Genomic DNA, 13,588 nt, shown 5'->3' on the forward strand with positions numbered 1-13,588 from the left:
ATTATTACGAGTTATTAAATATTAATTTAAAAAATAAACATATGTATTATTGGTTTATGTCAAAAATATTTTAATAACATTAATACGATAATTCTAAACAAAAAGATAAAAATTTAATTATTTTATTATTTTAGATGATTCAAATTTATATTTTACATAATTTAATATTTATAGAAATTTTTACACAAATCTTTATCTTATAAGGTGCAACTAATAGTAATGAAATGTGTCGAAATTGATATAAACTATTTAATCTTTATATCTAGTGTAATCTTTTGTAAACAATTTGTATATAACATATATTTATATTATTTTATATTTTTAGTTCTATTGAAATCAAATAGAATTTTAATTTATATCTTTTTTTTGACACACAATTTATTGACTGACAAGGCTGATTATATTATGAGAATATTTAATAATATTTAATAAGTTCTTTAAGACTTTTTGACTGTTAAAATAATTTACTATTTATTCCATTTTAATTATTAAGCTCTTTTTAAAATATTTATACTCAATTCTTGATAAGAATCAAGAGAATCATCTATTATATGAAATTTTTACTGTAGATTGTACACATTTTTTCAAGTATTATTTTCAGAAATCATAAATTTATCAAATTTTATTCATTTCTTATATACTAGTATTTTATATAAAATATTAGCATAAAATTAAGCATATGTTTATATTTTTTTGTATTAATGTATGAAAATAGAAGAAATGTAATATTAGTTTTATTTAAAATTAGTTAATAAGAGACATGTAATTATTTCTTATTTTTTTTATTTTTAAGATAAAAGTATATTAGTAAATGTAATATTAGTTTTATTTAAAATTAGTTAGTAAGAGACATGTAATTATTTCTTATTTTTTTTATTTTTAAGACAAAAGTATATTTAAATATTAAAAAAATTAATCATTATCACATTCATGAAAATATAATTCATCGATATTATTATAAAATTATTACATAATATTTTATTTATGATTTTTAATCATTTTTTTAATTTATATTTAATTATATATAAAAATAAGAAACTGATCTGCTATAAGACAAAAGAAAATATAATGTACTTTTATGGACATCCTTGTCTATCATGGGATCAATGAAAAAATATTTCGTTGTAATTAAATTCTAGACAATACTGCACGTGCTCTCGCTGGACAATCTGAACAACCCTTAAGAGCTAACAATATTGTTCAAAATATATTAAATTTTGATTAAATCTTCGTTAAAAATTTTTCTTTCTTTTTTTGTAAATTTGATAAAAGTTTTTTAAAACAAAAAAAAAAAGAAATCATTTTTATTCAAATATATAGTATATTTATAAAATATATAATTATATTATAAAAATGTAGATCAATTAGCTTTTAAGGGTTAATTAAGAAAAAGATATGAAAAAATAATATAATTTTATCAACAAATACATTATCGCAAGCTATGTGCATATTAAGATAAAAATTGAAAATATTAAAAACTTCTTACACTTCGTCAATCAGTAATGTGAATTGTTACAATATATAAGTTAAAATATATTTGCATTTGACATTTTAACTTTCAATTATATATAATAAACATTATTTAATGTTTCTGAATGTCATAATTTTTTCTTCTGATATAAATATTATTTTATGAAAAGTTATATTACAACGAAATATAACGCTTATTATCATCCTTTGGAACTAGTTTTCTACTTGTTAAAAAAAAATTTTGTTTTAAAAAATATTAAGCAAACTTTTTGTCAAATGTAAATATATCTTTAAAATATTAATAGACTTTTCCAAAACCTCGCTAATAATACATGAAAGGCAAGTCCAAATAAATAAATTATATTAAAACTTAAAAATTAATATTATAAAGCGTCATTAATATGATAGAAGTGCTTAAATGTCACATGTCTGAAAGTAGTTTTGGTAGAGGAGAATTGTGTCATAGAGAAAAACTGTTCTTATTAGCGACAGTCAATAATGTAATAAAGTGTGTGAATATATGTTACATATTGAAATAAAAAATAAAGGGAAAAAAAATAAAAATGGACGCGTCTACTTAATAAGCGCTGTAAAATTATTAATAACATACAGCTGCACAACATTCAGATGCTATATGTATACATAAAGCATATTAATATGCTGAATTCTTATAAAAAAAATTACATTATATTTTAAATAAGAAAATTTATTAGAGTGACATTTATATGTGTATACATAGTGCAATAAAAAATTATAATATTGAATGAAAATAAAGAAATAATTTATTTTTGTTTTGGAATATTATAATTTTTAAAGGCAAAATTCTTAGAGATGAATTCTGAAGCATGAATAATTATAAATGAAAAATATAAATTTACTATATTTTTAAAAATAAATTCTTAAAACAATAATCATTATATTATTTTTATTTTAAATGTAATCTCATTATATTATATGAAATATCAATTTTCGTAAAAATTGCCATAAATTGCACTCTGTATATATATGGCTTACTATTTTTCAAAATATAAAGTTGATTACCGATATAATGGTGAACGACTCGATATTGGCAGCTCATACCATATAAATAAAATAGTTAACAGAATTACAATGACATAGTTATAGTTAAATAGTATTAATTTTTTTTTTTGTTATTTATTATTGTGCATGCAGCTGTAACAATATATATCAATTATGGAGGATGATAATGTATCCAATTATTCAATATAAATAAAAAATATATACAGAAAGAATTATAATAAAGTGAATAATGTGATATAATTATAATTGTAAAAAAACTATTATGTATAATATTCACAATCTTTATCATTGATTATTTTAAATACTATAACAACTCTAATAATTTTCAAAAAGAAATTTTTATTTCAAACAATGATTAAGTTTAAATAAGTTTAAGTAATAAAAATAGTTTTTATTCAAACAATTAATATCATTCACACAAATTTTTCATTTATAAACAACGAAAAGAATGTTATTTAAATCAAATTTTTCCTTATTATTTATTGTTCTATATTATTGTACTTTCATTAAATATATTTTTAGTATGTGATAATGAGGAAAAGAATTCATTGAATAGAATACATATTAATCATTAAATCAGCATGTAAATAGCTATAATAATAAAAAAATGTTAAACCTTTAATAAGATTCTTTGTTTTTATTGCACAATTTTTTTATAAATAATGAAAATAAGTACTTATTCTATTTTAATATTTTATTATTCTTATTATTAAATTGTAATAAATTTATAAATGTACTATATTAAGAAACATAAATTTACAATAATTAAATTACTTATTTTAATAACATTAAATACCATAGAAAGAAACATTTTCTTTATTTTTGTTATCTTTAATGGAAAATAATAAATATAATAGATATTGAAAGATAATAAAAAGATGTATATATAAAATTTATTTTTGAATATCTTTTTTTTTCATTTTAACATCTTGCATATTAATACCTTATATAATACCTTATATGATATATATTAATACCTTATATAATATATATTAATTATATGTGTAAGCATCAAATATAATTTATTATTAATAATTCAATAAAAAAAATAATATAAATAATATATTTATCTTTATTAAAATGAATCAAATATTATTATTTATGATATGAAATGTAAATAAAAAAAATATATAAAAATATATAAAAATATATAAAACAAATTATATTAAAATGAAGCAATAATTAATTATATTTTGTCTTAAAAATTTATATTTCAAAGTTTATTTATGTTATAAAAAATATTAGTAATTAAATAGATAATCAAAGAAACAATAATTTGTTTTTGATTTTCTTTTATTTTGATTTTATTAAAATAATATACAATAAAGTATTAGATATAAAAATATTTAAAAATATTCTTAAAGATCTATAAAGAATAATAGAATAGTAATAAAAATATTAAATAAATAATATTTAAATAAGTATTTTTTGAATTATCATACCTTTAATGAAAAACATAGTGTCATGATGATTTTTGAAAATAAATATGATAATCTGCACAATGAAATTGTTTCAACAAGATTCAAATAGATTTCTAATTGACTATGATAATTGAATTCGTTTTCCAATCAAAATCTCATACAAAATTATGCATAAAACTTTTTTTGATTAATAAAATATAAAATATTTTTTATTTTATAAAATATATCATATATAAACAAGAAAATTTATGATCTTATTACAATAAAATTATTAAGATATCAAAAATATTTAAATTTAATATTAAAACATTCTTAAGAATTAAGCATTCATTTTTTTCTCTATATCTTATAGAAAAGATATAGCATTTATGTTATATGATATATATATATATATTCATATTTAATTATAAATATAATTCGACGTAAAAAAAACTTTCACTAACAAAAAATCATCAGAACGATATTTACTTGTCATATTTCATTCTCGTATTGATTATCATTTTAGAATGATATAAACAGTATATTGCATTTATATATGCTATTTATTATATTTTTAATTAATATAAAATATTAGATAATTAATGTTTTAATATTTTTAAATGCGAAAAATTGTTTATATTAAAAAAATAATAAGAATTTTTTTACAATATTTATATATATAAATTGTAATAAAAAATTATATATTTCAATTCTTGAGAATAAAGACGAAGGATTGGAGAAAAAGCGCGAATGAAGTTTTTTAAATAATGATATATATAGTATTTTGTTTATGTTGAAATGTGATTTCTGAAAACGTAAAAATATTGGTTTGCATGCAATGTTCATTGATTTGATTGTTTTATTTCTTTAATTGTTTCAATTGTTTCTTTAATTATGTTTTCTATATATATATATATATATAGAAAATATGTATATTATTGCTTTTAATTAATACTATATTTTTTAAAAATTTTATATTTTATAAAACTAATTGTCAATTGAAAGTTACACGAAACAATATAAAATTTTATAGTTAATTTAATATTTTGGAAATTATGAAGACATTTATAAGATTTATACATTTATAAAATAAAAGTAAAATATTTTATTTTATTAATAATAAAACTTTTATTTATATTATTTTAGTTTGAATTGCTCTATTGCTAAACAAATAATTGTTCTTACAATTTCTTATTTAACTAATCTATTTTTATTTTATAATTTTTTTAATATAATATTATTGAAATGGTTAACCTTAAATTAAATTAAAATAATATTGATTATATTGGATTAAAATAATTATTTATATCAGAATTATTTTTTAATTAAATAAAATTTAATTTATTAAACTAAAAGTTTTCTATATTTATTGAACAATATCAACTTTTAATATTAATAATCACTAAATCAGTAAATTTGCTTTTCTTAATTTTATTAATATTTTTAAATATAATAAAAGATATTAATTAAATATTAAATTCTATATCTATATCTAAAATAAATAAATATAAAATAAAAAATCTTTAATTATAAAGTATAAAGTATTATTTAAATATTAAAAGAAAGTAAATTTTCAAAAAAGTAAAGCTACAAAAATATTTGTATCACAAATTAATAGAAATTAATAAATAAGTCATATAAAATAGAATTTATTATTTTCATTAGAGTTTAATAAAATTTATAATTTATAATATTTATAATTATAATTTTTATAACTATATAATTTATAATTATTATAACAAATTTTATAATTATTAATTTTTTATAATATGAAAATTCATGTTTTTTCAATATTATTTTAAATATATATTAAATAATAATAAATATATTAAATAATTTATATTATGCCAAAATATTTTTATTCTTTAGTATAACTATTTATAACTAAGTATAGCTTATTCTATATTTCAATATATTGCATTTTTTATTTTATTTATATTTATGGTAAATATAAGTATCAAAGTCTAACTAGTGTTCAAATATTTCTATAATTCACTAACATTAATTTTAATATTTTGATTTTCAATTCTAAAATTTAATTTTGTTTTCCATTATACTACATACAAATATTCTTTACTGGTGTACATATTTTTTTTAATTTGATTTTACTTAAAAGTAAATTAAAGTAAATTAATTGATGAAAATTTTGAAATAATTTATTATTATCACATTTAATTTTTTAAGTGAAATTATATACATATACAAAAATATAAGAAATTTTATTATTATTTAAATTATTATATTTTTAAGTTATTAAATAAAATAAAAGTATATAATTATTTTTTATATTATTATTTTTTAACAATAACAATATATTTTATTTTTTATGTTTAAATGGAATCTAATGATTCCATTTAAATCTTATATGAAATTACAATTGGTTAATAAGTTAAGTTTTCAATATTAATATTAATTAATTTTAATATTAATTAATTTAATATAATTTAATTTAATATAATTAATATTCAATATTAATATATAAGATTCAAAAGAGATACGTAAAAATAATAAAATAAAAATATATTAATAATATATTAGATATTGAAATATTATCTGCATAAAATAAATAAATATTTTAAACAAAAACATAATGATAAAAATAAAAAATAAAAAGAAATGTTATTAACATATGATGTTTCCAAATATAAATCATTAAATATTAATCATGTTATTAATATTATACAATATTATACAAATTAGTTTTGATAATCAAATTTTACATTATATTTTTATTATTCTACTTTTTTATTTATTTTATCTAATAAGATAATAAAGATTATATTTATTGTGTTATTCATTTTTTAAATTTCTGCTATAAATATTTCTATCTGCAAATATTTTATTTTGGTAGTTGTTATATTTCCTTTAACAATATTATTTATTTATATTATTATAAATATTATATTATTTATTTAAAAACTGCTAAAATAATATTTTATTTATTATAATAATATATATTAATATAATATATCTGATTTAACATGTAAAAAAATCTGCCTGCTTTAAGAGAGAAGAATATTAAAGAATATCATTCATAGAATATCATGCTTTTTTTTTGTATTTCTATATCTTTTGTGTCATTTTTTTTCAAACAATATTTTTTTTATTTCCAATGTCCTGTAAACATTCACTATGTGAAAAATTGCATACTCAAAATTTTTCTGATTTATACAATATAAAATTTTATGCCAATTTCAACTCAGTTAATGCAATTTTAAATTATCTTGTGTCTTGTGTCTTTCATTAAATTTCATATTATTATATAGTTCATTTACATAGTTAATTATATTTCTTATTTATATAGCCTAATTATTGATATTTTTTATATTTTATTACATGTAATATTTTATATCTCAGCCTTTTATATGACATATTCCTTTTAATATTTCACATATTCAGTTTTTTAAAAAGCAAAATGATTTTCCCACAATGAATTTTTAATATAAATAGTAATATATTGTTCCATCTTCAATTTTTATGAAGAAATTTTAAGTTTTTGAATTTCAAACCCTTAATTGACTTTCTGATTTAAAATTCTAAATTTTAATTTCAGAAAACTATGATTCTCTTGAAACAGTCTTAAGTATATAAATAAGAATTTCTTTTGGAATATATAAGTAGAAATTTATATTTGTTATTCTTGATAATTTCCATTTTTTAAGATAGCTAAATTAGCGCCAAAATTCAAAATATTTAAAAAAAAATTAAAATTGTATAATAATAATATGTAATGATTTAAAAATTATTTTGCATTACTAGAATATTGAAAAGCGGATATCAAGTATATTGAAATTATGTGATAAGAATTTAAGATTATATTATTATAATAATATGAAATTAATAATAACATGAAAATATTTATTTTTAAAAAGGAATTTGAAACTAACTTGTAAATATTATCTAATATTGAATAAAACAATGATACAATTTTATATTAAAATTGTAATATTATTATTATATGTATAATTTAATCTCACGTGGGTATAATCAAAATAAAATTTTACGAAAGAATAAAGGAAACAAATTAATAAAAGATTATATTTAAAAAAAATAATTTTTATTGAATAGTAATAAAATAATAATCGATAAAGAATCGATAATGAAAATGAGAATTTAAAAACAAAATCAAAATCTAAATTCTAGAAAAAACTGGATAATAAAGTTAATTAACGTATAATTCAGAAAGAAAAGACGTAGTGAATTGAAAATATTCATTCATATTATTCATTTTGTTTGAGTCAGATAATGAAATGATGCACATTTTGTTAATCTAGAATTTATCATTCAAAAATTTTTAACAAATGACACATAAATAAAATGTATAAATTTTCCATTTTGTTAACAATTTTCTAATTTTCTAATTTTCTATTATTAATTTTTTAAAAAATTCTCCCTTTCATTTCTTTCTTTTAATTAATATTAATAATTAGAACACTAAAATTAGATTTCACATGTCTATTTTTCATTTTATAACTATCTAATATCGGATATTTTTTTTGGTTATTTTTTGAGGTTATTATCTATATGTAAAATGATTTATTGTTCGTATGCTAGTCATTTTTTATTTTTTTTGTTTTTATCATCAAAAATTAATTTTTATATTTGTTATTGCGAAATAACTACAAAACTAATTGTTTATAATTTAAATTTGAATATTAAAAATTAAATTTAACAAATTTCGCAGTACAAAAATGCACATATAACTGAACGAAAAACATACTGTTAAGAAGAAAAGAAACAAAATTAAAGAGAAACTTTCCTTTGCACATACATATACTTGTAATGTGATTTTTTTAATTTATTTTTAATTTGATTTTATGAATATATTGTTTGCAAAGAGCTAACTGATTAAGAATTTTATTTGTTTTACTAGTTTTTCCTATAGTTTTGCAATATAATGCGTTTGTTACGCATAAATAATATTTATAAATAAGACGTAATTACAGGATATTAATATATAATAATAATAATAATATAAAAAAAAAAGAAAAATTGTAAAAATTTAAATTCTCCCCGGCGGGGAATCGAACCCCGGTCTCCCGCGTGACAGGCGGGGATACTGACCACTATACTACCGAGGAATCTATATGTGTTAGATTTGCTAAACTAATATTATAATTGTAATTTAGTTATAATCGCTACTATTTGACTATTATTATTATACTTAAATCTATGCTAAACAGTAACCGATTTATAATTAATTTTTATAATTTTTATAAAATATGATAGAGCATATATATATAGCGCAATGAAGAAAATTAAATGTTTAAAAATTAATGCTTAAAATTTTACAATAATGTTTTTCGAATAAAATTAGTTTTAATAGAAATAATAATAATAGTTTTAATAGAAACAAATGATGTAAATGATTTTTATCTATAATAATTTCTTATTAGTTTGATAAAATTAGATCTCAATACTTTATCTCAAAGGCGAAATTGTAATTTTTTCGTTGTTTCAGCAAATATTAAACCATGTTATAGTACTAGATTAAGATATTAGTTATTAAAAAGTTATAAAAATAAATTATAGAATTTTGATTTGCATTATCCTTTGAATAAAATAATGAACGAGGAATGCAATACCATTTTTTTTAGAATAGCATGTATTATAATTAAAATTTAAATATATATTCTATTCTCTGAACTATGTGAATGAATTAGATTTTAATTTATTTTCTATCTGTTAAATTGTGTTGGAATATTGTTTTTTTGCCCATGTATAAATTTCATATATGGTTTTTTATATATATAGTAAATAGATTCAAATTATTATAAAAAAAATATATATATAATATGAAAATATAGCTTATAACCGTAAAATTAAAGAAATGATAAATAAATAAATAATAAATAAGGGAAAAATATTAATTGAAAAAAAAATTATTTATATAAGAATTTATAATAAAATAAAAGTAAAAAAATACCAACAACACACGGTGTTCCCAAGCGGTCACCCATCCAAGTACTAACCGTGCCCAACGTAGCTTGACTTTGGTGATCGGACGAGAACCAGTATGCCCTACGTGGTATGGTCGTTGGTAACATATTCTTAATGTGTATGATTTAAAAGGGATTCAATATAAGATAAAAATAATGAAAAAATCTATCTACTGAATTGCAGTAGTTTTGCATTTATAAATAAAATGATTTTTTAATTTTTTTATTTATTATATTTCGACTATCATGTCTATATGTATATATATTTAAATTTATATTGATTTTATTTACATTTTATAAAATTTTTTAATTGCATGTTTATTGCAATTTTAATGTTTTGAATATGTAATTTCTAAATTTATTATTATAGTTTACGTATCTAATAAATAATATATCAAAATCACTTTTTCTCATATAATTGGTAATTTAGAAGAAGGAATACTCATAAGGAAGGAAAAATCTCATAAAGTGACAGATCTATTCTTCATCTTGTCTGTGCTTATATATTTCTAATATATTTTATATAAAATAATAATAATGATAAAACAGACAATGTTTATTATTATATTATTGTTTATAAGATTTTTATATAGTATATAAAATAAAAACATTTGAATAAATATAAAAATTAAGATAGTTTTTTAAGGTTATGTATAATCAATCAGACGAAAGATGGCGTGTATGTAAAATTCTATAGTTGGGTCTATGTTAAATAAATTAGACTGTGGAAGGTTATGTTCATTAAAACCTCAAAAAATAATATACAGTATTCATATCACATATTAAAACAATTAGTTGAAAAATTAAGAGTTATATAAAACATTAATTTAAAGGATAAAAGAATAATGAAAAACTACATAACTCGTTCAGCTTTTAGTTTTGGCATTTTTACTTTTTTTCTTTATTTTATAAAGGTGTCAAACGTATTAAGTACACAAAGTATTATAGATGTAATAAAAAATGACAGTGAATTATGTAAAATGCCGACAATTTTATACGAAAATAATATTACAGCGGATTGTCATAATGTAACATATCCTGATGGAGAATATGTAATTGCGCAATATGATATGATATATTCGAATATACGAAATTTTTTATGTTTGATATTTTATGATACATTGTATAAAGTTTGTCAAGTTAAATTGCAAAATCAATTGAATTATACTACTTTCTATTCAAATATTCAACAATATTTCCCTAAAGAGAATGAAAATGATCAGACAAATTTCTGTAAAAATATTAAAGATATTAAATTTGCATATAAAAAGTTGGATCCATTATTATCACATGTACGTTTTAATAATTCTCATGTATGTAATGGCGCATGTTTTAATTTGTCAGGAAAATTTGTTCCACTTTGCGCAATATTATCATGGAGCAAAAGTATTGATAAAATACAAGATGTTGGAAAAAAATCTGAAAATAAAATTGACAAAAAACCTAGTATAGATATAAAACAAAATTTTCCAGCATTAAATGAAACTTCTAATGAAACAAAAGGAGATATTGATAATAAATATAAAACAACATCTAATGTGAAAAATATTGGATTAGAACAAGAATCCCAAACTGAATTTGTTGAATTTACTACAACAACATCTGATTTTGAAAAAACAAATTTAAATTTAAATACAAAAGAATTAAGTGCTACAGGTCATATTTTTGAAAATTCAGAACCAATGCTACATAAAAAGCCTGATAATAATGATAATAATAATGACGCAGAACTTAAGAATGATAAAAATGATAAAGATATAAATTTAAAAACATTATCTAAAAATGATGAAGATTTAAAAAAAAATGAAAACAATAGAATAAATACTATAAGTAACGGAATTGAAAAAAATATGAATAATATAAATGATGATTATAAAACAAGTACAATATCAGATAATACTGAAGATCATGAAAATTTTGCTAGCATTAAGCAAAATGAAAAATTATCTGATGGTATTATTTAATTCATGTTTTCTTTAATTGTTACTTTAATATATAATTTACTGTATTTAAATTAAAATTTTTTTTTTAGATATAAATGATGGTTCTGACCAATCTGATGCTGGTAAAAAATAATTTAATAAAAAAAAATTTTATAATTTTTGATATATATTTATATTTAATGTATTTTTATGTCAGCAGATCAAGATCAAGGTATACCTGAACCATCTGAGCAAAAAGATATCTCAATACCTCAATATCATCCTATAAGAACAGATGAAGAATCTCATTTTCTTACTTACTTAACTGCACTTTCTTTAATCTTTGTAGTTGCATATTTTGTTTACCAACATAAACAAAAAGTAAATAAGTATTTTTTCTCTCATTTATAAAACTTCAATTATTCATTTCTATTTTTGATATTTTACAGTTTAATATTTTAATATTACAGATAATTGCTATTATAGTAGAAGGACGAAGATCACGAAATAGTCGCGCTAGACGACGACCAAGCACTGCTAATTATCGTAAATTGGATTGTACATTAGAAGAAGCAGTTACATCACAATGTAATGCAAATGTTACCCATGTTATATACTAATGCATGTATCAAATATTTTAAAGCTACTGTATAATAGCACGCGTGTAACATATTATTTTGTATTCGTGTATACTTCCATTATAATATGAATTTATTTTTAACAAATTAATTATTTGTTAATATTTCATTAAATATTATTAAATTAGATATATTAGCAAATAATATAATACTTAATTTTAAATTATAATAGCTAAAGCGCTTTTGCTTACTTTTAAATTCAGTTTGCTTAATTTACTTAGTAACTATTGTTTCCAGTGAGCTTTTAATATTATTAGCAATTTATTCATTGTTTATATATTACGTGTAATTTATTTTTAGCGTATATATATTTTTATTGTGATTTTATTATAATTCTTAGAATTTTTTTCATTTCATAAAAATATTATAATATACATTATAATTATTACAATAAAACATTTATTTTATTATTACTACAGAGGTATTGACAAAAACAAAGTTTAATTTAACTTGTTTTTAAAAATGTAATTTGAAATTTAAATATATTATAATTTTGTTCAATTAGATATATATAATTTTATATTTGTGCTTTATAATTTAAGATTCATTATATTATTTAATATTATTATTTATTTTTTTTAAAAATCGGAAATTAAAATTTATTTTATAATTTTAAAAATATTATATATTTTTAAAATATATATTTATAAAAATATTATATAAATATTTTTTTTACATCTTAAAATATAAATTTTAATATTTTATTACAATTTATTACAATTAAGTGAATTTTAATATTTTAGTATTTTCAAAATTTATCTTTGTTGTTATATCGAATTGCAAGCAATGATGTAAATATAAATATATAAATCAATTAAAAATAATGTTGATATAAAAAAAATTATTTATTTATTATTTTGACTTTTAAGTTTGTTTTTTAATAAATATATTATAAATAATTTTAGATGAAATCTTTTTAATATTTCCTTTTATTGAATTTTTTCATTCATATATATGTAAAAATTGTATGAAATGATTGAAACACGCATTATAGTTATATAGTACATTTTTTCAAATAGTTCCTTCAATGACATGTGTATTGTATATTGCAGTATATGTTACTATATTATAATCAAAATTTTTATTTTCGATATAGCATGTGGCGAAATATTACATTCCGAGACAAATTTGTAATCGTACGTCATATTTATTATTTAGAAAACTCGAATATACTAATC

General features: G+C 17.6%; 1 protein-coding gene and 2 non-coding genes across 4 annotated transcripts; 1 reads left to right on the forward strand and 2 right to left on the reverse strand.

The window, feature by feature from the left end:
- Nucleotides 1-8,920: 8,920 nt before the first annotated feature.
- Trnad-guc (transfer RNA aspartic acid (anticodon GUC)) lies at nt 8,921-8,992 on the reverse strand. Its single transcript has one exon. It is a non-coding gene; the product is annotated as a tRNA-Asp (tRNA).
- Nucleotides 8,993-9,834: 842 nt separating this feature from the next.
- On the reverse strand, nt 9,835-9,953 carry LOC114577305 (5S ribosomal RNA). The gene has a single exon (XR_003697288.1). It is a non-coding gene; the product is annotated as a 5S ribosomal RNA (ribosomal RNA).
- A 340-nt stretch (nt 9,954-10,293) lies between these two features.
- On the forward strand, nt 10,294-12,501 carry LOC107994217 (GATOR2 complex protein WDR24). Of its 2 annotated transcripts, none has more exons than XM_017051005.3 (4): nt 10,294-11,803; nt 11,883-11,915; nt 11,990-12,153; nt 12,243-12,501. In XM_017051005.3, the coding sequence occupies exons 1-4, from the start codon at nt 10,696-10,698 to the stop codon at nt 12,390-12,392; spliced, it is 1,455 nt and encodes a 484-aa protein (XP_016906494.1). In that variant the 5' UTR covers nt 10,294-10,695; the 3' UTR covers nt 12,393-12,501. The 2 variants fall into 2 exon arrangements, with proteins under 2 accessions (XP_016906494.1, XP_028521256.1); XM_028665455.2 differs by having other exon boundaries at nt 11,993-12,153.
- Nucleotides 12,502-13,588: the final 1,087 nt, after the last annotated feature.

The sequence above is a fragment of the Apis cerana genome, linkage group LG9, assembly GCF_029169275.1.
Source record: "Apis cerana isolate GH-2021 linkage group LG9, AcerK_1.0, whole genome shotgun sequence".
In the NCBI taxonomy this organism is placed as follows: Eukaryota; Metazoa; Arthropoda; class Insecta; order Hymenoptera; family Apidae; genus Apis; species Apis cerana.